The sequence below is a fragment of the Pyxicephalus adspersus genome, chromosome 5 (assembly GCF_032062135.1).
Source record: "Pyxicephalus adspersus chromosome 5, UCB_Pads_2.0, whole genome shotgun sequence".
NCBI classification, from domain to species: domain Eukaryota; kingdom Metazoa; phylum Chordata; class Amphibia; order Anura; family Pyxicephalidae; genus Pyxicephalus; species Pyxicephalus adspersus.
In genome coordinates, this window is record NC_092862.1 from 51813710 (window position 1) to 51838655 (window position 24946).

The 24946-nt window shown below is 37.5% G+C and overlaps 1 protein-coding gene across 1 annotated transcript in view; it reads left to right on the forward strand.

Annotated features, from left to right (window-relative positions):
- The first annotated feature begins 447 nt into the window (after positions 1–447).
- The window catches only part of DOK6 (docking protein 6), a 221279-nt gene continuing 196780 nt past the window's right edge, over positions 448–24946 (forward strand). The window contains exon 1 of the mRNA XM_072411499.1: positions 448–785. Coding sequence (XP_072267600.1) covers positions 720–785 — 66 coding nt within the window. The 5' untranslated portion in view covers positions 448–719. The remainder of the gene's footprint in view (positions 786–24946) is intronic.

Here is a 24946-nt window from a genome sequence, read left to right on the forward strand (position 1 = left end):
GAGCAGTGAGGGTCACGCAATTTATTAATGTCATTTCTTTATAACTAAATGTTGAATATTTTTATATGGCACTATTGCGTAGGACTCTTTCCTTAACACAGACAGATGAATAATTACAAACAGATATTGCATAAATACAGAACAGCCATGAAACCATATAGCAGATTACAAATGATTTTATGACTCACTCAATCTAATGCCAACTCTGGAACAATGAAAGCAAAGAATCTATAGCACAAGTTAGTATAGAAATATTTTATTCACATCGCCTTATGAAGTGTGTCTCACAATACCACATTCTTGTGTTTTCTACATTATTGCCTATTGTACAATGCCTCATTTTTGCAATTTAGATATTCAGTAAAGCATGCTTGGAGGAGAGGAGGGGGCTGAGCACTGACACTGAGTGGCTGCGTTTGCAGGCGAGCTTTTGCTGTTGGACTCCTAGACACGGAGACAGCTCAGCCAGTAAGCGAGTGTTGTTGTTGGACTCAGAACCAGTCAGCTAGTATAGCTGTTGGACTACTTAACACAGAAAAAAAGCTCAACCAGTTTACTGCCGGAAACACCTTAACACAGGCAGTCTGTCATTTATCGCTGCTGGTGTCGCCGCGTTGTCAAACACTTGCCGTAGCTTGGGGAGGGTGCATGAAGCAGCCACTAATACATCAGAAGAGACGGAGCAAAGCAAGGCACTTAGACGGAGCACGCTATTCACTATGGCATCCAACTTCAATGATATTGTAAAACAAGGTTATGTAAAAATCAGAAGCAAAAAGCTTGGGGTGAGTCTCTTTTTTTTACCATGATTATTATTTCAATTTTTTCAATAAATCCTGCGTTACGAAGCTCTGTTACAGACAGCTTCTGTACTATCTTTAGCCACTCCGGTGTATTCTGTATATTCCACAGGGAAAGGCGAGAATGAGTAAATGATGTATACAGCAGGATTGTGATCATCTGCATTTATAGAGCAAGTGTGCTGCTATTGATGGGGGCTGAGAAAGCATGGGGGGATTCAGCTCTTGTTGTGACTGTGTCACTGGCTTTTACCTGTCAGAGTAACATTGTTTCTGTTTTATTCCTATTGTCAAAGACAACAGACTGATTATCTGGTTTGGATTCTGGGGTATAACCTTGCAAGACACTTCAAAGCTATTCAATGTGTTGGTTGTGGCCAGCAACCCCTGAGTGGATTAAGTATAGCCTAAAGAATGGATCCACATGGGAATTGTACTGTGGATAACAGGCTATTATTTCTTACGTTGCTTTGAATTGTGAGGATTAATCGACTTTTTTATGGACAGATCCAGTGGATTAGCTTGGTACAAAAAGTATAAGAGCTGTGGGATAATAATTACTGAACTGTCTCTTATTATTTTTCGCAGGTTCACGTGCATGCTTTTTGTCTGAGACTTTTAGGAATGCTTGTTGGGTGGTATTTACAAAACTGCTAAGCAGTAGAATTGATAATGTAGGTGAAAACAAGTGCAACTCATTCCCTGATGGTGTTTTCTGATCTCTTCTTTTACAAGAAAAAAAGACAGTACTTGGAGAAATTTGATTCAGCAAAAAGCTTTTACTTTTCTGTTGAGCTGGGAATGGCAGTGAACAAGCTTTGACTGTGCATACCATTTAGCTGGTTTGTTTTATTACATTCATCTAGGTTCAACGAGCCCATAAACAATGGATGAAGGATGAACTTGTTTTGTGGAATTGAAAAGGTAGACGCTAATGCTGTGATGGTTATCTTATCTTGGGCACATGGCTGAATGATTAAACATCTGACTTGGACTGTGTGATGCCAACAGACAGGCAGCAGCAGGCTGGATGCAGTGTCTAGCACCTGTGTTATCTAGAGAACTCCTGTCAAATAATGATCTGCTTTCCCAAACTGTGTCAGATAAGCCAGAGTCACTCAGAAAATAAAAATTCTTCAAGTAGCTTAGAACTTGGCTGCCTCTCTTATCAACAAAATAAATGCGTACAGCAGAGGCATAGAACATACCATATAGCCTATAATATTCTGCCTCATTTCTTTCTGATTTAAGTGTACAATAACAAATGGTTCAGCTAATTATCTCCTCCTGTATATAAATATTGTTAAACATTTATATAGCACCAACATATTTTTCAGGTCTTTACAAAGTCCATAGGCATATCGCTGTGCCTCAGAAGGACTTATTACCTAATGTTCCTACCATGGTCATATGACATTACCACAGTCCAAGGCCAGTTTTGGGGGGAAGCCAATTATTCTAGCCACATGTTTTTGGGGTGAGTACCAGGCCGCCTGGAAGAAAACCCGCACAAACACAGAGAGGACATAAATACTTGATTTGAACCTGGGACCCTAGCACTGCAAAGGCAAGAGTTCTAGCATGTGAGCCACCATGTCACTCTTAATATTAAGCCAATTAAATGATTAGGCAACCGGAGACTGGTATTTGTTGTATAACTGTTGGAGGCTTTACAAGTGACTAACTTTTTCTAAATTGTTTTACTGACCCACTATCAAAAATCTGACTCCTGGTGCCATAGAATGAGTGGTCTCAATCTTATTGTTTTTTATGTCATTAAGTATGGAGATGGATGCTACCATGTTAAGGCCATGGCAAATTGGCAGATCTGAAATATAGGGGGACTTGTAGGGAAAGACTTTGAAATAAAAAAAAACTGATATATACTGTTTTCCTATTGTTTTAGAAGTATGGTTTAATATGATATAAACACCAGACATATCCTAATGCCTGTGGCTACAATGTATGTTTGTTTCAGGTTGTCTTCCTTTGTAGCCACCCCATTGTTCCCCCAGACATGAAGTTGTCTTATTGGCTGGATGCTGATATTACAGGTGCCCTCTAGTGTTCATTTAGAAATAAAACCACCAGCAGCCTCTACAAATGCTGAATGCAGACAAACTGTTGTAAAACTAAAACATTTTTAAATACATATTACTTATATATGAGCGTGTGCTTGTTGCTTGTAATTAATTCAAAATGTGAGGATTGTGACTTTAGATCTTTTTTAAACCCTTACTGTAACCTTTTTCAAACTTTTTATTATAAAGAAACCCTTGAAATAATGTTAAGGTCTAAGGGAACCGCTGCTAATATTTAATATAGCTACAGCTCCGGAGACATTAGAAAGAACAGCAATATATGAGTGAATTCATACGTGCATGCTTTGCATATTTGACACCTAAGGCTACATTATACAACAATAAGATTTTTAGTAATATTAATGAAATGGAGTATAATAATAATAAGGGCTGGAGAAGAAACTCAGACAGTGAAATTTGTGCTGCTCTCTATCATCAGTGGGATGTGACTACTTCATGGCCAGTTGCCTTTTACAATGGTGATCAGTAAAGAGCCTTGGTACACTGATAGTGGGAAGATTAAGCATATTATATGATCGGCTTATAGATTGTTATAATCTTTTGATAATTTCTGTTAGTGGTAACCTATCTCAAGGGAAGATTTTACTTATTTCTCAAAGAACGCCTAGCAATGTTTGGTGTAACCCCAAAAACTGTGATTGAGAAAGGTTTCCTCATTTGCTGCCAGTGATCATTATAAAAAGGGATAATGAAATGGATGGTAAAACTGAATAATTCAAAGATTTTTTATGAATGCAGTTGCTACGCCAACATTTATTAAGGAGTAACATATTAGATTCCTATATATATGGATATATATCCAAGTCTTCTGCAACCCTCATGTATCTTAGCAGATCACCTACAGTGTAAAGAAAGATTGATAGACTGGATTTTATTTTTTAGTCAGCTTGTTTAATTGTAGATTTCAGCTTGTATTAATATTTGTTTATTCATCCGACAAAGTAATGGTATACCAGTAATGCTATATATTATACTGTTGTATGGCAATCTAATGATTAGGTGTTCAATTATACCTTACTTTATCCCGATAATATCACTTTATCCTTACATTGTTTCTCTTTGTATTGCAAAACATATGGAGGCTAAGTTGATCTGTCTCACCTTTCATTGTGTACACCAACTACATATATCAAGTAGTCATGTACAGAAAAGCCATATACAATATAGTAATTCAATAAACCACAAATATACAAAAACATGAATAAACTGCAATCGTTTTATTGAACAAACATCAATGTACTTTGAAGGCAACCCAAGGACAGTTGAAACTTTAGGCCACTTAGTGCAACACACTACAATTGCATCTAACTGCTAAAGATAAGACTATTGTAACCCTCAAACAACACCTCTGACGACACATGGTTCAGACATGTGCATTGCAATCAACTAGGGCTCTAGTTAATGAACAGGGAATCAGACATTCCCTCCTGAGAATCTTCCAGGTCCAGGTGTTTTAATTGCAGTAAATGATTTCCTCAAAGGAGTATTTGAAGGAATTGCAGATTCCCTGTTTTTTATAAATATAGCCCTTAGTGTTTTTTGGGTTTTTTCTTGTTATAATCAGGAGTATCTTTGTTATAATGCCCTGGATGTTTGGAGTATCTGCCACTGTTCCATTACCTGTGTTATGTTTGCTAGCTGCCACCCTTGGGGCTTTATTGAAGCATTATTTTTTGGATGATTCCCTAGTAGGACGTCACTTGGAGAACCATTATTCATGCATTTATGGACCACTAGTTGTGTTAGGGTTTTCAGTTGTGGTGAGTGTACATCTTACCTGTATAGGTGATGGTGGTGTTTTTTTAAATATTGTGTATCTAAATACTATTTTCTATTGAGATTTTTACATTAAATTTTTTTTCTATGATATGGTACATGTATCTTAATATAGAGTTAACATTGCATATACTGTAAAACATGATGAAATGCGACATCCCTAAACCAGTGGTTGCCTTATACAGTTATCTTATAGTCCAAGTTACATTTATGGAAGTAAACCAGTAAATGTTTATTTTACATGTTGATTTTCCAAAGATGCAAGTGACTATTAACGCAGTTGTATGTCCTTATGTGCATACATTTCTTGCCTTCTTGTACTTCGGTCTGTGAAAGAGACACTTAACCTGTTATATTTCCTTCCCTTTATGGGTCAGTAAAATGCATACTCTGGTCATTATGTGCAGACAGCATTCCTTTCTAAGTATGTATGTAAACATGCATTAGATCTAGGGATAAAAGTTTATAGAGAGTGCCATATTAGTTTGCCTCCTGGCTCTTCTTCATGAAATACTTGATATGAGGAAAAAATAATTTCCCAGGCTCTTTGAGTAATATTGTTATTTGAAAAGAAAAAGAATAATAAAACATTAATATCCAAAGGGCATTAAAATAGAAGAAAATGTGGTTTTGTTAAAGCTTTTCTTTGTTCATGTCATGCAAGATCCTGCACTAGTAAATAGGATATTATTGACACAGTCAAATAGTGTTTGGTGATAACAGAAGTGTTTTTTAAAGCGATTTCATGGTATTGTATTTGGATGTCCGACATTTAAATATAAAATTGCCATTGTTTCCATGTGGACCCATTGTAATATATAGTATTGCTGTAACACCAGATTGTACAGGTGGCAGCACAGATGAAATCTGAAAATAACAGCACTAAGTATATACAAGAGGAGCTATGGGAAGAGAGCATCCTATCAATCTTTAAATATTGAGGAATGTTTGGTAATTATTTTTTCATTATAACAGTATACATAAGTAATAATTTCTATCTAGAAACCAGCCACCTGGGGAACAGCATTTATCAAATAACAAAGAGGAAATAGAAGAATCACACTGCTTGAAATAGGATTTACATCCTCAGATCTAACTTTGATGAAGTTGAGATCATGAACTGAACGGGATGGTAAGTGAGCAGAGATGATCCGGAGCATTATGTCAGTTTTTAGAAGTTCTGGTCCCCCACATGCTGCATCCTTCCAGCAAAAGCTCTTTCCCCAAGCAACTTGGCTAGCTTCTCCACCTACAGAAGGTCTTAATGGCCCATCTTCTTTCCGCTCTTAGGCCACTGTTCTTACTGGGACCTGAATCAATCAGCTGGCAAACATCCAGTGGACCATGCACCAGTGGCTGAGAACCGTTTGCATAGCTAGAATACAGTTTAACTTAGCCCCAACAATTAACACTGGAAAACCTAATAACACAAAACAGAAGTCAGGCAAACAGCTGAATACATAGTAGAAATACATACGGCATATGTTTGCTGCTATACTAACAAACTTTTAACTAAATTCTGCCTCTTGTACACTGCACAGCCAAACAGGTGGCACACATATTTTCTGTTTCCGAAATCATCTATCCACCGTCAACCTTTCAATTGGACAATTAATCAGCAGTCCTACTGTACCTCCATTTATTGGGCAGGGAGTTAACCCTGCAAGTAAAGTTGTGGAATGATAAGTAGAAAAAGTAATAATTACTCAGGCAAGGGAATTTCACAAGTGTGACAAGAATTAAAAGTCTTTTTCTAGGTAGATTAGTAAATGTATAACATATACAATATATTTAAAATGTGTATTTTGTCATTTTACTGGAAACTCTGTTCTTACTTTGTCAGGATATTAAAACAAGAAAACTGCTGTCAGTAAAAAAAACTAAAGTTGTCTGCTCATACCTACTGCAGCTTCCACTTCCCTTTTATTATTGGAAAATGCCATTTTCTCCACTTTGAAGAGCAAAGCTGTAGCATTTCTTTGTAGTGTTAACTTATGCCCTGTTTGTTGCAACTTCATATTGTCTAGTCTGGTTTTTGTCATTTAGTCTTCATATTGTTTATTGTCCAGGTATAGTGATGAGCTAGTAAGGATTGCAGACAATCTCAACATGGCCTGGAGTACAAAATGTTGCCCATCAGCATATCCTGGCATTTGAGCATAGTATTGAATGGATGGTTGCTGCTGAAAAAAAAGCTAAAAATGCACTTTAATTCCATAAACCATAACCTTAATCTGAACCCTTAATATATCCAAAAGAAACACACTTTAATCTTACTGGACAGTGAAAGCTCTGTTCTCTCAGATTCCAGGAAACCACTGATTACATATTATAATTACCATCCATACAAAATAAGTAACTTTATTCAGAGTTTTACTCTATATTTACTGAATTATCTTGCTGCATTACAGTATGGCACTTGTTGGCTTTATTTAGAAATGTTCATTTTCTCAGCTGACTGAAAGTGTTACTTATGAAAAATTACTACTTAGCTGAGGTCTTTGGTGGGAAAGGCATTGTAGATCTCTTTAGCGAAAGGAAAAAACAAAAAAAGGAGTATTGGGGAATATAGTAGAGGTGGCTATGGAGCAATAAGGACTGGTGGTGGGCAGACTCATTGGTAAGTTTACAATAATATGGCCAGCCTAGGTCTGCATAATGAAAGAATAGGCAATCTGATGAGCTCAACTCTCTGTCACACTGATTGCTCCAACTATCAGCAGGGTTTGTACAATGTATTACTCCTGAAGTATTATATTAAGCCTCCAAAAATTATTCAGAATATTGCTATTTGTTTGTTGTGATGGAAGAAAACTCGAGGGTCCATTTATTGATTTTTAATAACTTCAATCTTTCCTCTGATTGGTTTTTCTAGTAAATATCACACACATATTAAAGTTTTTACCTTTATTGCTACATAGGTTCATTTCTTCATTTTGACACCACTGCTAAGTAATCACAGAACAACTTTTCATTTGATATGACAAATCAGTCAATATTTGGCTCATCTGCAGTAAAATGTAGATTTCCAAATCTAAGTACATTTTTATTTGGGGGCATATTTCATATTTTGTAAACATTTTTCACTGTAGACAGGTAAATGATTGTCTCAGAGGATTGGACAATAGTACTCCAGAAGCTTGAGATGTTCTGAGATTTGGAATATAAAACAGATAATGCTATTGAGAAATGCTTTACTTATGTCTTTACTTACCATTACATATACAAATAAAGAATATTATAAGGGCATTGTGCAGATTAGGTCAGTCAGCAAACCATTGGGCAATATCTTCATGACCTTAAATATGCTTGATTTGGATAGCTTGGATGTTTGTCCTTCCTCCTCTAAATCGTTCACAGCTCAGCCATTTACCCTACTGTTTTCCTGATAAACCAAGTCTACACTACAATTTTGTCAAATGACCTTAATGGCTACTTTATTAATAAAAACATCTTACATAAAAAAATGTTATCAAATAAACAATGTAATTCAACCTTAACATTAATATACCAATTCACAATATTTTCACACATATTTTAACAGGCAGCACTACAACTCACTCTTTACTCACAATGGTTCCAGTGACACAATCTGGCTGCAGGTCCTCACCCAGACCTCTATATCACTTGATGGGCTGCCACACAGCCAAATTTTGTTCTCAGCCATACAACACCGCTTCTGGATCTAAATTCTTTACCCACAGTCCACCATAACAACCAATTCCTTTTGAAGCTACAACCATTTGATAACTAAACATTAATGAGACACTACAAAGTGATGGGTCCTACCACGATTTCCTCCTTACCATTTGGTACTACCTTTGAGGACCTTAATTTCACAGATTAAGGGGAGGGGAGGAACACCAGAAGAAAACAGGAGGATAAAGACAAGGGACTGGGCCTTTAAAGGCTAGGGAGAGGGAAACGGTCACCACCTACGGACACCCTAACCTAGCCCTGACTCCTGTCAGTATGAATAGACCCTGAAAGTGGGAATACTCATACACCGGAACCTAAGCCCTAGTAGCCCTGAATTGCCTTAGGAATAGTGACAGGGTTTGAGACTACTGGTTCCTTCCCAGATGAACAAACCAGCGTCTCCCTGAGGCCTAGTAACAACAAGCACAAGAGAACTACAAAACACCAAGAGCAGTACAACTTATCTTAAATAGAAAATGGATGAGCAGGAACTCTGGAGAGGACAACACACCAGCTCTTCCACATCCAAGCAGTGAATATCAACCGCATAGCATGAAGTGTGAGGCCAGACTAAATGGAGGAGCAGTAATGACCACCAGCTGCAGTTGAGACAAGAGGTGTGGTCATTACAAACAACAACACTGAAACAAGTAAAAACGAAGAGACTGTCACATAACCTTACGTGCAGCTTGTCCCACAGATCTTCTAACCTCAGTCAAGGGAGGGACCGTGACACTTAACTACCCCACCAAATAAGCCAAGACCAACTCCATTAGTTTCTCAGGGAGAGTGGGAGGGAAGTTTGCCAGAGGTTGGAAATCGAGTCACGTGACTTGGACTCAAGTCTGACTTCAGTCACCTAATGAATGACTTGCAACTCGACTCGTGGTTTTCCCCTGCGACTTGCAACACAATTCATGGCTTGCTTTCTGTGCTGACAGCTGAAGGGGACGGGGAGGAAGACAGTGAGGCTTTTGTTACACAGCCCCCCTTCAGCTGTCAGAGGAGGAAACTTAGAATGCAAGAAAGGCGGGAAAGAAGACAGTGAGTCTTCTGTAACATAACACCACCTTTCTTGCATTCTAAGTTTTCTCTTCTGACAGCTGAAGGGGGGGGGGGGGGAGGAAGGCTTTGTAACAGAAGCCTCACTGCCGTTCTCCCTTCCCTCTTCAGCTGTCAGAGGAGAAACCTGTGGACTTAGAATGCGATCCTGTGCTCATGAACAGGATCAGAGCTCTGTTTCTATATGGGGACAAATAGGGTTAAATGAAGTGATTTGACTTGGGACTTGACTTGAACTTGAAGGGTGACGACTTAGTCCAACCTCTGCCTCCCACCAGAGCTGAATAACCTCAGCCTCTACACTATCCCCCTTAACACTTCCTAACCCACTCCTCCTCACTGAACCAATCACGTAACCTGATCCCTACATGAACCCAGCCCTAACATATTCCCTCACGAATCTAGCTATAATTTTCTTTCTCTTCTCTTGGACAACTCTGGCCCTTACTGTACATCTAGCTTAGGACATTAAAGCTGTGTTTCAGGCAAACATCTATTATACAGCTGTATGTAGTCCTGGTATTTATACAGACCTGCCAGACAACACAGCCAGGTCGGTGAACTGAATTTTCTGTACTTCAGAGCAACACAGGAAGAAGTGATGACTTTCTCATTTTTTGGATATGTGGATGCAGCAGAGCCTGACTGGGTGAGAGTACTAATAATTTCTTCCTATTCGAATGTACAGAATATTACCAGAGGTTGATATCAAGACAGATTGAGGCACTTAAATTAGTTTCATTTGTTTCATTTTGAAAATACATTTATTTGATTTTATTAGAAATATTACTGTATTCAATAGTGTTTTGGCATAGCTGCCATCCTCAATCTTATTGACAAGGATTTTATCTAGGGGCTGTATCTAGGGGCGTTGGGAACTCCTAAAGTCAAAAAATCTGATGAGGGAAATTCAGTAAAAACTCAAGGCAAAGAATAAACTAAATTCTTCACATAGTGATGTGCAAAAGAGGGGCCATGGAGATAGCAGGACTATACTTGGTGGTCAGCTTATAAATTATGGCTCTTGTTGTAGTGCAGGAACAAAGAAAAATCTGCATTTTGACAGCGCTGATGAAGGAATAGATAGAGTGATGTGTGAAATGACCAGTTCTAGTATAGAACTTATAGAATAGCCCAGCTGGACAACTGCCTCGTCTTTCAACTGTCTCTTAAACTGAAAAATAAATAAATAAATAAATAAGGCTAAAGAAATCCTTTAGGTCAGTGATTTTCAACCACTGTGCCGCGGCACACTAGTGATCCGTGAGAGTTCTTCAGGTGTACCGTGTGAAATTATACAGTTACCATTGTCGAGTGTCTGTGCTGTAGTGACTGTAGTGATTATAGTGATTATACAGTTACCATTGTCGAGTGTCTGTGCTGCACTGACATGGAAGAGTAATGTAATACTCTTCCACGTCAGTGGGCGGCAGTAGGTAGCTTAATTGTCTTGTTTATTCTTCGAGAAAAGAGAATTAGCTACAGAGTGTCATTTAGTAATATTTTTGATTTGTGGTATTTTTTCAATGTAAAAAATGTGCCTTGGCTCAAAAAAGGTTGAAAAACACTGCAATAGGTCACTAGAGTGAGGCTCATTTCAGGCAACTGCTAAAGTGGAGTGCAAGATCCAACACATTGACAATTTTTGTGCCTGTGCCTATTCCACTTATGCATCATTCTGGTTCATGCCACAAAAGAACAAATGCCTATTGTACCTTGAAAGTAGACACATTTTCTTATTTCATCCCTTTATTTTCACTTGGTTAATTACATTTATATCTTCATGTATTTTTATCCTTTTACACTGTAGAATATATCTTTGTCTTGTGTTATTAACAATGTCCTATTAAAAAGTAAATGCTTAACATTAATTCTGCAAAACATAAATAGGCACTTGAATGCATATACATAAAGCTATCATTATAGCTATATCCCATAACTAGTAGGAATAACAAAGTGATAATCCCATGTTTAACTACTACGTGTCTTTCATTTTAGTAGATTAATTTTATAGATTAATTTTTAAAACAAGCCAATCTAAGCAGAAGACTTTATGCTATGTCGCACTAAAAAATGTAGGTGGCTAATGACATTTTAAATGTCAACAGGGCAGTAAAACGTCCTGTGCTGAAGGCATTTAATTAGCCCCAGACAGATATTCCTCCATTGAGACAGATGTGCTTTTTCTTGCTTCGTGGTTCTGAGCAATGCAAGCATGAGATATATTGACCTACAGCAACATACAAGATTGAAACTACATTACAAGACTCAGTGCTGTAAAATCAACTGTAGAAGTATACTCAAGGATGAGCTGATGACAGACGTTGAGCATTATTTCATCTACTGTGAAATTCAGTGACTCATTGGTTTTATTGTTACAGCAATGAATCCTTTTTTCTTGACGTCTTTCTTAATAAAAAACGATCACCCAAGTTACCAAAATGGATTTAACAGCAGAATTGCTCTGTCTTCAATGAAGTGCTGCTACTTTATATCTCAAAGCTTGCATTGTTCTATTGCACCATTACCAATTATTTGGGATTTCCTATTAGTAATGGTAGTTATTTTATGTTTTTTTATAAATAGTTTCAAACTTTAAATACCTTGAACCAAGAGTTCAATAACATGTAAATTACAATTAGACCAAATGCTAAAAGCTAAAACACCAGAATTGCAAAAAATAAAGAATACAATAAAAATATAAAATCTAATATGAATGGCCCAATAAATAAATAACTCAAAAGGGAAATTTTACTGTACTACACCATCAACCTGTTTGCTGACATTTTTTAATTATTTTTATTTTATACACATATATTAAAATGCACTTAATCCCCAAATATTACACATTTTCACCAGAAATTGTAGCTATAGTGATGGAATTGCCATCTGTCTTTTAGTGTAAGTGGTACAAAAGGCACATCCTATTTTCTTAACAGAATATTTGATGGTGCTGTGAGCACTATATGGAAAATGTAGAATAAACTATAATTAATAATAAACTATAAACTAATAATATAATTTCCTAATGCTTCCATTGGGATGGTTGAGGGTTCTTCCTCTTCTTTCCTCCACTCTTCTTTTAGTTTTCAATGCTTTGTTTATATTGTAGTTGTTTGTAGATATGTTTTATTGTGATTTTTTGATTGTTTATGTAATATACCCATTCTTTTGAAAAATTAATTCAAAAATTCCTGAACTAAACATTGTACATTTTATGCAAGTAATGACCCTGTAGAATACAATTATGGCAATTGCAATGTTTATCATATGTATGTTTTCAGTAAATGATACACTCAAAAATCTAAAAATTAGGTTGTGTCTGTTGAAAAGTAACAAATATGTCAAGCCTCATGATTGTTTGTGTCTATTAAACAGTAAAGTTCAGTAAACTTCAGTACTCAAAATTGTCCATAAGTGACAATTTAAAAGGATTTATGTTAAAATGTATTCCCGCATTGACCTTTTTCTAATACGACATGATGCTGTATCCCTTATCCAGGCCTCTGAGATTGGTAATATAACCTTCTCGGACCATGCCCCTATCCCTCTCACTATTCAGACGGCTTCCTCTTCTTTAAAGAATACTTCCTGGTGTCTTCATGAGTCTCTGTTGACTTCTGACGACTTTGGACCCCAATTGGAAACTGAGCTTCAGGCTTTTTTCACTCGCAACGCAACCGCGGTCTCTAATCCATTGACTGTATGGGACGCTCATAAATGTTTTATCCGGGGACTAATGATCCAAAAGGGTCATAGACCTAAGATGGAACGTAAGGCTCAGTTAGAGCGAATGTTTCATGATTTACATATTCTAGAATCACAACACAAGCAAGACATGGAGGCCCAGCTGACAGTTTTGCGTGAGAAGATTAACATGCACTGTTGCTCTAAGGCAAAATTTCAACTTGACAGGAGTAGGGCATTTTTCTATGAATACAGTAACAAATGTGGGAAGGCTCTGGCAAGGGCGGTGAGGGCAAAAAGGGCCCGGGCCTTTATTACCTGTATAAATTCTAACTCAGGTGACCCGGTACACAGCTCACACATCTGTATAGCGGACTCTTTCAGGGATTTCTATACAAAAATATATAACCTATGGGCTAACACGGGTACCCCCCCCCCATCTGCTATGTTGACGGTAGCTATGCAACAGTACCTCACCTCCTCAGGTATGTCTAAGATCCCAGAGGAAGCCCTTATTTGCCCTCGATGCCCCAATTAGCTAAGCTGAATTACAAGCAGCTTTAGCCAAACCGCCCGGCCCCGATGACTTTACACTTGCCTATTAAAAGAGGTTCCTTCCCCAACTCATGCAGTCGTTTCTAGAACATACCCTCCCTGCTACAATTAAACAATGGATTGCCAGGCGCTTATAGACGGCTGCTTGGATCATCTGATTAGTTCCCTTCTGTTTTGTGGGTCGCCCACTGCCCCTACCTCCCACACCCCCCCATCCCCATTACACTCCTCTTCTTCTCCCCCTTTCTATCTCCTTTTTCTCTTCTCTGTTCTCTTTCTCTCTCTCTTTTCTTTCTTAAAAAACAGGAACCAACAAAATCTTATATTTTTTTGACCAATGCACATCTGTGTCTGATACTGTTATAGTAATGCCTGACGCCTACTGGACACTTCCTTTTACACTAGAATGATTGATACTGTTTGTGATGATATGTGTCGGCCGGTACTCAATATGATAGTGCTTCTCCTATGCTCTGTAATATACAATTTACTGGTTTAGTGTTATTTGTTAGCATTTATTTTTATGTATTGCATTTTATTTTTTTATGCGTGTTATTTTACTGAATTTATTTGGTGCAAATGTTATTTTTTGTACCTATATGCAACTGCTACTTTTTTATAGAGAGATAAGATCGCAATCGCCACTAAAACAGGCCTCTTCATTGGAAGATTTACTTTTTTTCCTTGTTCTGTTGATGACCGTAAAATGTACTTTCAGACTCCGGGGCAATAATCACATGGACAAATACAGATGATGAATCTACCCAGCAGGGACACAGATAGCAATAAAACCTTGACAGAGTCCCTAAACCTTCCCTACACTATTCAAATAGTAAAAGCAAAAGAAAGAAAGCTTTCGATATACATACATTTTATTATTCAGTGCTAGGTGGAAGGAAATACTTAAAAGTCAGGTATTACAGAATCTGTATGCCAAGTACCAGTACATGGAATGCTTGTATGCAGACTGATGATCAATCTCCAAACATGCATATAAAAACTTAGTAATGTCAGTGCAATTTTTTTTGTCCCTGACACTTAATGTGATTCTATCCCTTTGGTGATAATATCTAAAATTGCTAATAGCAACCAGATAGACCCATGGAGAAAACATTTTTTTTAATTTAGGCACACTAGTGCCACAGATATTCTATAAGTAATAATTAGGGATAAGCATATAATATTCAACTAGGTGAAATTCATCTAACGTATGTGAAAAGTTGAAATAGGTTCCATTGAATCTTCCTTAAAACATTTTAACTCTGGAAGAAATTCAGCTTTCTTTTATTTTGTTTCCAGTATTATATTTTTCTATTTTTTGCCTCCATTCAGGGAGCTGCATCTGGTATTGCCCACCAGCTGGATTCGCTGAGCCACACACTATACCTGTCACCTGGATTTGCTTAGCTGTACATTGTGCCTATCATTGGCCGCCAGCTGGATTTACTGAACTGTATGCTGTGTCTGTGTAAATACAATGAACACTCTGGGACATTTAAGTGCAATGAAACAACATTTTTATTTAGTAGAATAATTTGACTACTTTATTCTAGCATAATGTTTTCGGTTTTACCTTATTTGTCAGTCTTTGCTGGGGTCTGTATTTAGAGACCCCAGCCACTTGGTTCCATGTCATTTGATTTACACAGGTTAATTAAACCTATTATGTAACTCTTTTTTAATGCAGTCGGCCCACAAGTTGAAATAAATTGAATTTGGTTGACTTGAATCAAGTCTAATTGAATATTTTGTCAAATTTAATCAATCTTCTATAAATCTGATAATGCCTAGCTATGGGTAAAACATATCTCTACAAATATACAAGTTATTTAAATTATTTAAATAAAAGCACAAATGACTGCATAGGTACGCTCTTGCAGATAGCATTTGGTAGATGATCCTTTAGCCTAAAATGAATGGTAAAGTCAGAATCCAGATCTGAATCCAGTAAAGCGTTTGTGGTTGTTTACTCTGGACCACCACGCAGCCTAACGGAGCTGGAGAATAGCTGAAAGCTGATAGAGATCTAATCACAGGGGTCCAAAGCTCTAATTTGTGACACAAATCTATACATACATTAGAGTTTTTTTTCACCTTAAGAGAGATCTTTTTTTACATTGATATTAAAGAGTAAGTGCACTTTTTTACAATGTGCATTAGTCTCCCACTCAACATGCACACTATGTACCCCGCAAAGGCAATGGTGGCTGCAACTGATACACAATTGCTCTATCAAACAATTCTATTGTAAAAACAAAAAAGAGTGCATGGGCAGTAAGATAAAAGGGGCAGTACCTCTTATATTGTGTGTATGTCCTTTCTTCTCTGAACACCGATTAGTAAAGTCAGCTATGAAGTCTAATGGGAAGAGCCATAAAACTCTTTATGCTTTAGTAAGACAAAAAAAGCTGCCTCCATTCTATTTTAAATGTACACATCACAAAATATGGACAGTAAAATAGTGACAGATTGGCAACTTTTTATGAGAGTATTATCATTCAATATTGCCTGGGGTACACTCAAAACCTTTAGAGATGGCCTGTTTTTTAAAAAAAGCTGCCAGTGCATTATGGATGAAGTGCATTTTATGACAATAAAATATGTGAGTTAACGGGGCCATTTTTACAAAATAAAAATTAAAGCAAAATACAATAGCTACAGTAGTATTCTTTTAAACAACATATTTGCAATGTTTTTTCAGTATGGTATAATTTATTATATAAAGAGAAAATACACAGTATAATAAAGAAAATAAATAATTGGTTTTATTGTGTCAAAACTTTGGAGGATTATTTATTTATTACTATGTCAGAAGAAAAACTTTCTTTGATGCCCATATAAATATATTCTTCCTTTTAAGCACTGACATGCTCAAGCACATAAAATATTGAAGATCTATGGTACTGGATATGATACTGTTAAAAATGAACTACAAGAGTATAATATTGTTGTTGCTAAAAGGACCTTTCTGACACTCTGTAGCTGAACTTCTTCACTTCTATCAGATTCTTATCAATCTTTAATATCTGTACATGATCCCAGATTCACCTATTCCGTACCTATGACTCTTCTGTTAACACATTTACTCTTCACTCTGTCCACTATAATCTTTCTGAATTACACCTAATATTTTTATCCACTGTAAGTCTTCATTTTCCTGTAACTCCATAGTTATGTATTTAGTTAAAGCAGTAATACAAAAATAATACAAAAAATAACTTTTCTAGAAAAAAACGTTTTCACTGCAATATCTTTAGTCATTGCAAGTTAACTCTATTTATTGCAGCAGTAAGGACATCCTACCACCAGTGCTGAAGTACAGGAGGAAGGACCTGTCATGTGTAGAGGGTGCAGATACAGAACCTCTATGAAGTAAATTAGTAGTAATAACAGTAAAATAAATCTTCAATAATAATTTAATTTTTGCCCAAATGCTATTTAAATGCATTTTTAAATGCAATTACCTGTTGACATTGCAATTACTTGTTGATTCAAGTTGGTATCGGCCTTTGTTACCTCATATACAGAAGCAGTTGATAGCTTGATACACACACTAGATCTTTATCGGTTATGATTGTCTCTAACGTGTGTATAGCGGTATCCTCTGACATTATTTAGTGATCATCCATGGCAGATTATTAAACAACAGATAGGGACAACCAATGTAATTTCCTATTGGGGAAGATGCTGCAGGGTGCCTCTCACTCATCCACCTGCTTCCCCTCTTCATAGAACTGAACAGTGCTGTGTCACAAAAGATAATTTCCATTAACAGAAATTTAGTGTTTGTATATACTGTAGTTCAGGAAGAATTAGAAGAAACACACAGATAGTCAAATATGCTTCATGCACACAAGTGCATTATTATATATTATTATTATTATTATTAATAATAATAAACAGGATTTATATACGGCCAACATATTATGCAGCACTGTACATTAAATATGGGTTGAAAATGACAGACAAATACAGACAGTGATACAGGAGGACCCTGCCCCGAAGAGCTTACAATCTAGTAGGTGGGGGAATTTACACATAATAGAATGGGAGATATGCAGTGGTGGTAAGTAGTGATGGTTTCAAAAGTAAGAAGAAGAGGGGTGGGCAAGTTTGAAAAAATTAGTTTTGAGGGCTCCTTTAAATGAGCAGAAAGTAGGAGCAAGCCGAATAGGACGAGGAAGACCATTCCAGAGAGTCAGGGCAGCTCTAGAGAAGTCTTGTATCCGTGCGTTTGATGAGGTTATGAGTGAGGAAGCCATTAGTAGTAGATCATTGGAGGAGCGGAGAGAGCATTTGGGGAAGTATTTTTTTTACCAGGTCAGAAATGTAAGTGGGACAAGAACTGTGTAGGGATTTGAAGGCAAAGCACAGGAGCTTGAAATTGATTCTAAGGTAAAATGGAAGCCAGTGTAGAGATCTGCAAAGTGATGCAGCTGAAGAAGAGCGGTGGGAAGGATGGATGAGTCTGGCGGCAGCATTCATAATAGATTGAAGAGAAGAGAGTCGGGTTAGTGGAATACCAAAGAGGACGAGGTTACAGTAGTCCAGACGAGAAATGATAAGAGCATGTACAAGGAGTTTGGTTGTCTCGGAACAGGTAGGGGCGGATTTTGGAGATGTTGCGTAGGTGAAAGTGACAGGACCTGGAAATGTTCTGAATATGGGATGTAAATGAGAGGGCAGATTCAAAGGTGACACCAAGACAAAGTGCCTGAGGGGAGAAATATGTCAGGGGGAGATTTTGAATTCGAGGGGGGGGTGATGATGAGTTCATAATATCTGATTTTGTCTATTTTATCTCTAAAGTAGGTGGCAATGTCATAGGCAGAGAAGGATGTTGTGGGGGGAGCAGGTATGGGGTTTAGGAGGGAGTCAATTGTTTAGAAGAGGTTGCGTGGGTTGGAAGCTTTAGAGGACATGACAGCGCACAAATGATTTTGCTTGGTTACAGTGAGCTCAGTGTTAAAGTATTGTAGCTTGGCTTTGTAGTCCATGAACTCAGCGCTAAGGCCAGATTATCTCCACTTGCGCTCAGCTGCACGAACAGTCTTGCTGTCTGTAGCTGTTTGGTGTGATTGTTGTGCCAGGGTCGGAGGTTGGCAGGGCGGGGGTATTGGAAGGTGGCAGAGGCAACTTTATCCAAAGCCAAGGAAAGAGAGTGGTTTACCAGGGTGGCAGCTTCATCTGGGGAGGTGATTTTGGAGAGAGCAGGGGTTAGGGATGCAAGGCAGTTTGAGAAAAGGTTGTGGTCAAGGTTACGGATATCTCTGCCATTGACCAGGTCTGTTTTGTGGCAAGGGGGGGCAAGAGTTCAATAGGTTGAAGGTGATAAGGTTGTGATCAGAATGGGGAAATGGTGAGTTGTCAAGGAGGGTGAGGTTGCAGAGTTTTGAAAATACCAGGTCTTTAAGTGTGTCTGGCTATGTGTGTGGGGCCATTGATGTTCTCAGTGAGTCCAGGGGCCACTGATGTTCTGAGTGAGTCCAAATCCTGAGTCCAAATCCTGAGTGAATCCTCAGCAGTTTGGCTGAGGACTGAAGGTTGGGCTCATCCACTGCAACATTAAAGTCAACGAGAATTAGGGTGGGCAGGTCATGGGAAAGAATGTGTGGAAGCCAGGATGCAAAGTTATCCAAAAACTGTGATACTGGGCCAGGGGGGCGGTAGACAACAGCAACAATGAGGGGTAAGGGGCTAAAGAAAGGAAGGACTCTGTATGTTCAGTTAGGTAAGAGAAGGAGATCCACACCACCCCCTACTTTGTTGCCAGGTCTGGGGGTATGTGTAAAGTGCAGGCCTCCATAGGAGAGAGCAGCAGCAGAGGCAGAGTCAGAGGAGGAAAGCCAAGTTTCAGTGAGAGCCAGAAAGTTCAGAGACTTAGAAGGAGAAGGTTGTGCATGGAGGTTAATTTATTGCCAACAGATCAGGCATTCCATAGACTGCCAGAGAGAGGGGGTAAGAACATACGGCAGGGTGAATGGAAATGAGGTTAGGAGAAGGGAGTGTCTTGCTGAGAGTATATAGAAGGGGGCAGCTGTGTGGGGGACCAGGGTTGGGTGAGATGTCACCAGAAAGTATCAGTAGAGAAAAAAGTTGCAGGAGCACAGACAGAGAAATAAGGAGAGTAAAAGAGCAGAGAGACAATGAGTTATCAGACTGGGGAGGACAGGGAATAGTGCCAACAAAGAGAGAGCAGGGTGAATAATACATTTTTACAGATAATGGCGAACCATATGCGTACATTAAACAATGTGGCAAACTGAAGTCCAAAAGGGCAGTCCAGTAATATGGGTTCAAGTGAGGCTTCTAAACTTGCTGAGTTCCAGGAGAGGGATATGATGATTCAGTCAAAGAGATGGTTTGATGAAATACCAGTTCAGAATGGCAGCAGCAGGGGATGTGTTGGAGTCCAGGTGAAAAAATCAGTCCAAAGGCAGGAGATGGGAGTGACAGAGTAAAATAGTATGTTCCAGTCTGTTCCAATTCCTGTGTCAATTCCCTGGATTAATTCCCATTGCACTTATAATTTTAGCACTTAATATTTGGGCACGTGACCAGGGTCCCAACATGACCTTGCCTGTTGTTTAAATAGAAGTGCTTTGCGCCCTGACTATGGATGGACTGATCAGAGTATTAGGAATATGGGATATCAGTTGAACCTGGGGAGGGGAGGGGTTGGCAGGGCAATAAATATCAAAGTGCATATTTTGGCATATGAAGAGAGAAAAGATGGATGGGATTATCAATGTGCTGTTATTCCTTCACTACCCAGTCACAGGCAGAGGGAGAGCTAACCAGGCTGTACTGCTGAAAATAGATGGCTATTCAAAGCTAATTTCAGACACAGGATAAACCACAAAAGAATATTACACGCTCAACCATGCTTCTAATCTCCCGTTGAACCATATGGGAGCAGCTAGAAACCATTTTGCACAAGCACTTGCATACACAATTGCATTCGTGTTGGGGTTGTGTTGGTTTGCAGTGTGGTACCTGGATGCAACATGTAGTTTATGGCTGCCATAACGCAGCCTGTCCCTTTAATTGACTTGAATGGGAATGTGTTCCAACTGCAGTGAGCTAGAGATGGCCTGTAATCCCTTGCAATGCAGTGAACTGCACAACAACCACTTTCATCTGCATGAAAAGGTGTTTTTCAAATGCTGCAGTTGACTATAAAAACTGCACCCAGGAGCAACTAACTACAGGGCTTTAGACCACACATCTGAAAGAGGGCCAAGGGTGACCAGAAGCTGCATGTTACGTCCAGGAAATGCACCACAAATGACCACAAACACAACTGTGTGCAAAGAAATTGGTTAAATGGAAGCAGTTGGAAGAGCAATTGGGCAGTGGTTTACCCCACATCTGAAATTATCCTTAAAACAGAATAATAGGATTTTATAATAATAAGAATAGCATGTAAAGAATACTATTTTTGAATGACTTTGTGTAACTTTTTTTCATAAATGAAATATTGTGACTGTTGCAGAATAACATATTGCAGTTGTTACAGCATAAGTTATATATTGGAACCATTATTATTTAAATGCCATGCACTAACTGCTAAAGCAGAACAGCTTATTGTACTCAACACTTTAGCACTGTTCACATGTCATATTGCAGTCAATTCCGCATAAATTAAATGTTGCAACTGACAGTGAAATTCTGGATGCAAAAATGATACATTGTAGCTGTTATAGCACAAATGGAGTGTTATAATTAATCCAGGATAAATGTCGTATTGGAGTTGTTACAGATTGAATGGCAGGTTATAAATGTTATGACATGAATGGTATAATATAACTGGTTTTAAATAAAAGTCATCTTGCTACTCACTATGTAAAGGGTGTATATGGTATGCTGTAACTGGTACAGAGCAAATGGTGTATTGTAAATGTTAAATGGCATATTTTGACTGTTACAGAATAAAGTGAATATTAACATGGGTGAGAATATATAATGTACCATAGATTTTATGGAGGATTATCTTATATTTTTTTGAATTCTATTATGTTTCGCTGAAAGTACAATATCAAAAGTATGTATTTCTTTTACTGGCCATTACATCTGCAGGGCTAAAGGGAATTGTAATGCTGAAACGATGGCCTGTTTGTGAAATACTACTGACATTTCTAATTGGCTTATAGACATAATATGACCGTAAACTCCAGGGACGTTATTCTCCTGGAATTGGGATTGCCTGTGGATGAGTACCAGAAGTTACCCTTGACCAACCAATCCTGGGTGATAGACTGATCATATAAACTAGAAAACCCTTATATTTCCAATCATGTGGTTTCTTGTAGAAAACCTGACATTATCCTTCATTACCTCATTCTGCCTGCCTGCATGTATTAATATTTAGCTATACCTACGCATCTAATTGTGCTCTTAGTTCCACAGCCAGCTGAAAGTTCAAACAAAATATTTGTGGATAGAAACATGCAAACTGCTATGTCTAGTGTGGTTTTTAAAGGTTTTGGCATGGGTACTCAGGTTCATCAAGACAAAGGGCCTGATTTATTAAAGCTTTCCAAGAGTGGAGAAAATACACTTTTATCAGTGAAGCTGGATGATCCAAAAAACCTGGAATGGATCTGGTCCAGGATGGAAAACATTTGCTAACAGATAGCAAATGACTGTAAAAAATGCATTCCAGGTTTGCTGTATCACCCAGGTTCACTGATAAAAGTATCTTCTGCAGCCTTGGAGAGCTTTAATAAGTCAAGCCCAAAGTGTGCAATCTTTAAAGCCAACTAACAGCACCCATAATTCTATCTCTGCAGGTTCACTTTAGAGCCCTTTGGCTTTCCTCTCTCTCTCTTTCTTTCAGCTCTCTCTACTACCCCATCAATCCCATCTTGCTGTTTTTTTCAGCTGTCCAAATCCATGGCTACAAACTTTCCCTATGCTGCAAACCGATAAGATACAGATGCACCCCATGCGCTGATGCCACTGCTGCTGCTGCATTCTCTTTAGGACTTAAGGAGAACCTGCAGCTTGGCAGCCAATAGAAAGTGCTCACTTCACACAGGCAGCAACAGGACACCCAAAAGAGGATTTCCCTTCTTGTAAACAAAAGAAAGCTATCAGAATTATAGTGACTTCAGTGAATGAAAACAGACAAAGCACCGCCTAGTGGATGAAGTACATTGGTCCCTCTCAGCAAAGAATGATAGGCAATTCCTTTGAAAAAATAATAATACATACAAAAAATAATAAACGTTTATAAATACACCCCCAATGTATTTAAGTCTGACCATTGTTACATGTACTCCTTTCCTTCAAAGACAACCCCCCCCCCATTTATTTTATGCAACAGGAAGTGAATAAAAAGAATTTCCATTATTACAGACAGAAATTCATAAATAAAAATGTTGATTATTCTCCACTCTATCTAAAACTAATAAATAGTTTTCTGTTATGTAATGCGTTTTCTGTTATGTAACAAATAAAATATCTGACATTATGTATTTAAGATATTATTCATGTTGCCTGAAATGTATCTAAAGGATTTCCATAATGATTTTGGACTGCACAGAACAAAGACAGAAACGTATTTATTTACACCTCTGTGTGTATTAGGCTGCCTCACTTGCTTAGAGATTTATACGATATTATATATAATATATTGACATACAAATTCCACCCAATGCCACCCATGTAGAAAAAGTAATGGTACCTATATGACACCACTTTTGGCTGTCAGAGGCTGAACAAAGAAATTAAAACATTTATGCTTACATCTCAGTAATGTTTTTGCAACATCTGAAAGCCATACCACTTTTTATATGAAATAAAAACTCTCATGTAAAATTACGTATTGAAAATAAAACATGAAATGCTCACACAGCTGAAGCTGCAAGATAATTTTCTAAGTAACAAAATGAAGCAATCAACGGACACAAAACATTACAGAAAAAAATAAAGATGGTTAGGTCATGACAATAATCTATCCACAAAGCAACCAACTTAAAAGAGATGAAGACTTCAACTCTCAAGGTATATATGATTACATTAGGTTGTTTTTAGGTTTACTTTCTCTTTAAGGTTTTACAGCAAGACAAACATATATATAAAAATAACAGATACAATTTATTATTGTTACTCATAGGACATGGGTCACAAAACTCAAAAAAGGTTATTGCAAGATTGACTCAATACTGACCTACAATTTCTAGGAAGAGTTACGGATTTAAAGTCTATGCTTCTCTCTGAAATACATTGTTCGTTTTCAACCCTACAAAATAGATTTACTTTCCAATTTTAGTCCAAGTTCGTTATTGTATTGGCAACAAATCAATACTTCAATGTAACATCTTGTTAACAATTACAGGTATTTAGTGATCAGAGGTCATGTCTGAGGTCAGCATCCACTCTTTGGACTGAGCTAGGTATATTTCTCTGTATTTTTTTATTAATATAATATTTTTTTTTGTTTTTCATTGATCCCATTGACGCAGTAGGTGGTGCTTTAGAGACCAAGATGTGAAAGAGTCAGAGCCCCCCCACTTATACCCTGTGGCTACATTTAGAGTTTCAATGAGGGGTAGTAAAACATAGATAAATAAATGATAGTTTCTTTTTTAAGGTTACACATACTGATCCTCTGAGATAAACAGAAAAAGGGAGGTAACAATATATTCAGCACTTTTAGTGCAATAAGGCTCCTTTCTCACCCAAACATTCAGTAGCCTATGTTTTTTTTAATGTATATGTTTATTTTCAATGTCTGCACACACAGTGTGGTCTATGTATAAAACAATGATTCTGACATTCCTTGGTGGAAAATCTTCCAGATCCATGTGTTTCAAGGGCAGTAATTGATTCTCTACCAGATAATGTTCCAGCAAATGTCAGATTAAATGTTTTTTTAAATAGACCCCAATGTTTTTCTGCATTTTTGTATGAGCAGATTTGTATTTTTTTTATTATACAAAGTAAGCAAAAATATCAATACAATTTTGTTACATGTATATTTTTATTTACTTAACTATTTAAGATATACAATAGTGAATGTGTGGGTTTTTTGCAAAAACATTGGTAGTAACGAAATCTATACTAACTTTTTAGTACTAACCTGCACTGTGTTGCTTTATCACTATACTTATTGAATGTAAATATATTGTTATAGTAAGATGAGGTATTAACCAAATGTTTGTCCTTCTTTTAAGAAGCCACAATGGCAATTTGTAATCAAACAAAAGGAAAGACGTGCATGAACAGGGCAAGCTACAATATGTTTATTTGAATTGTTTT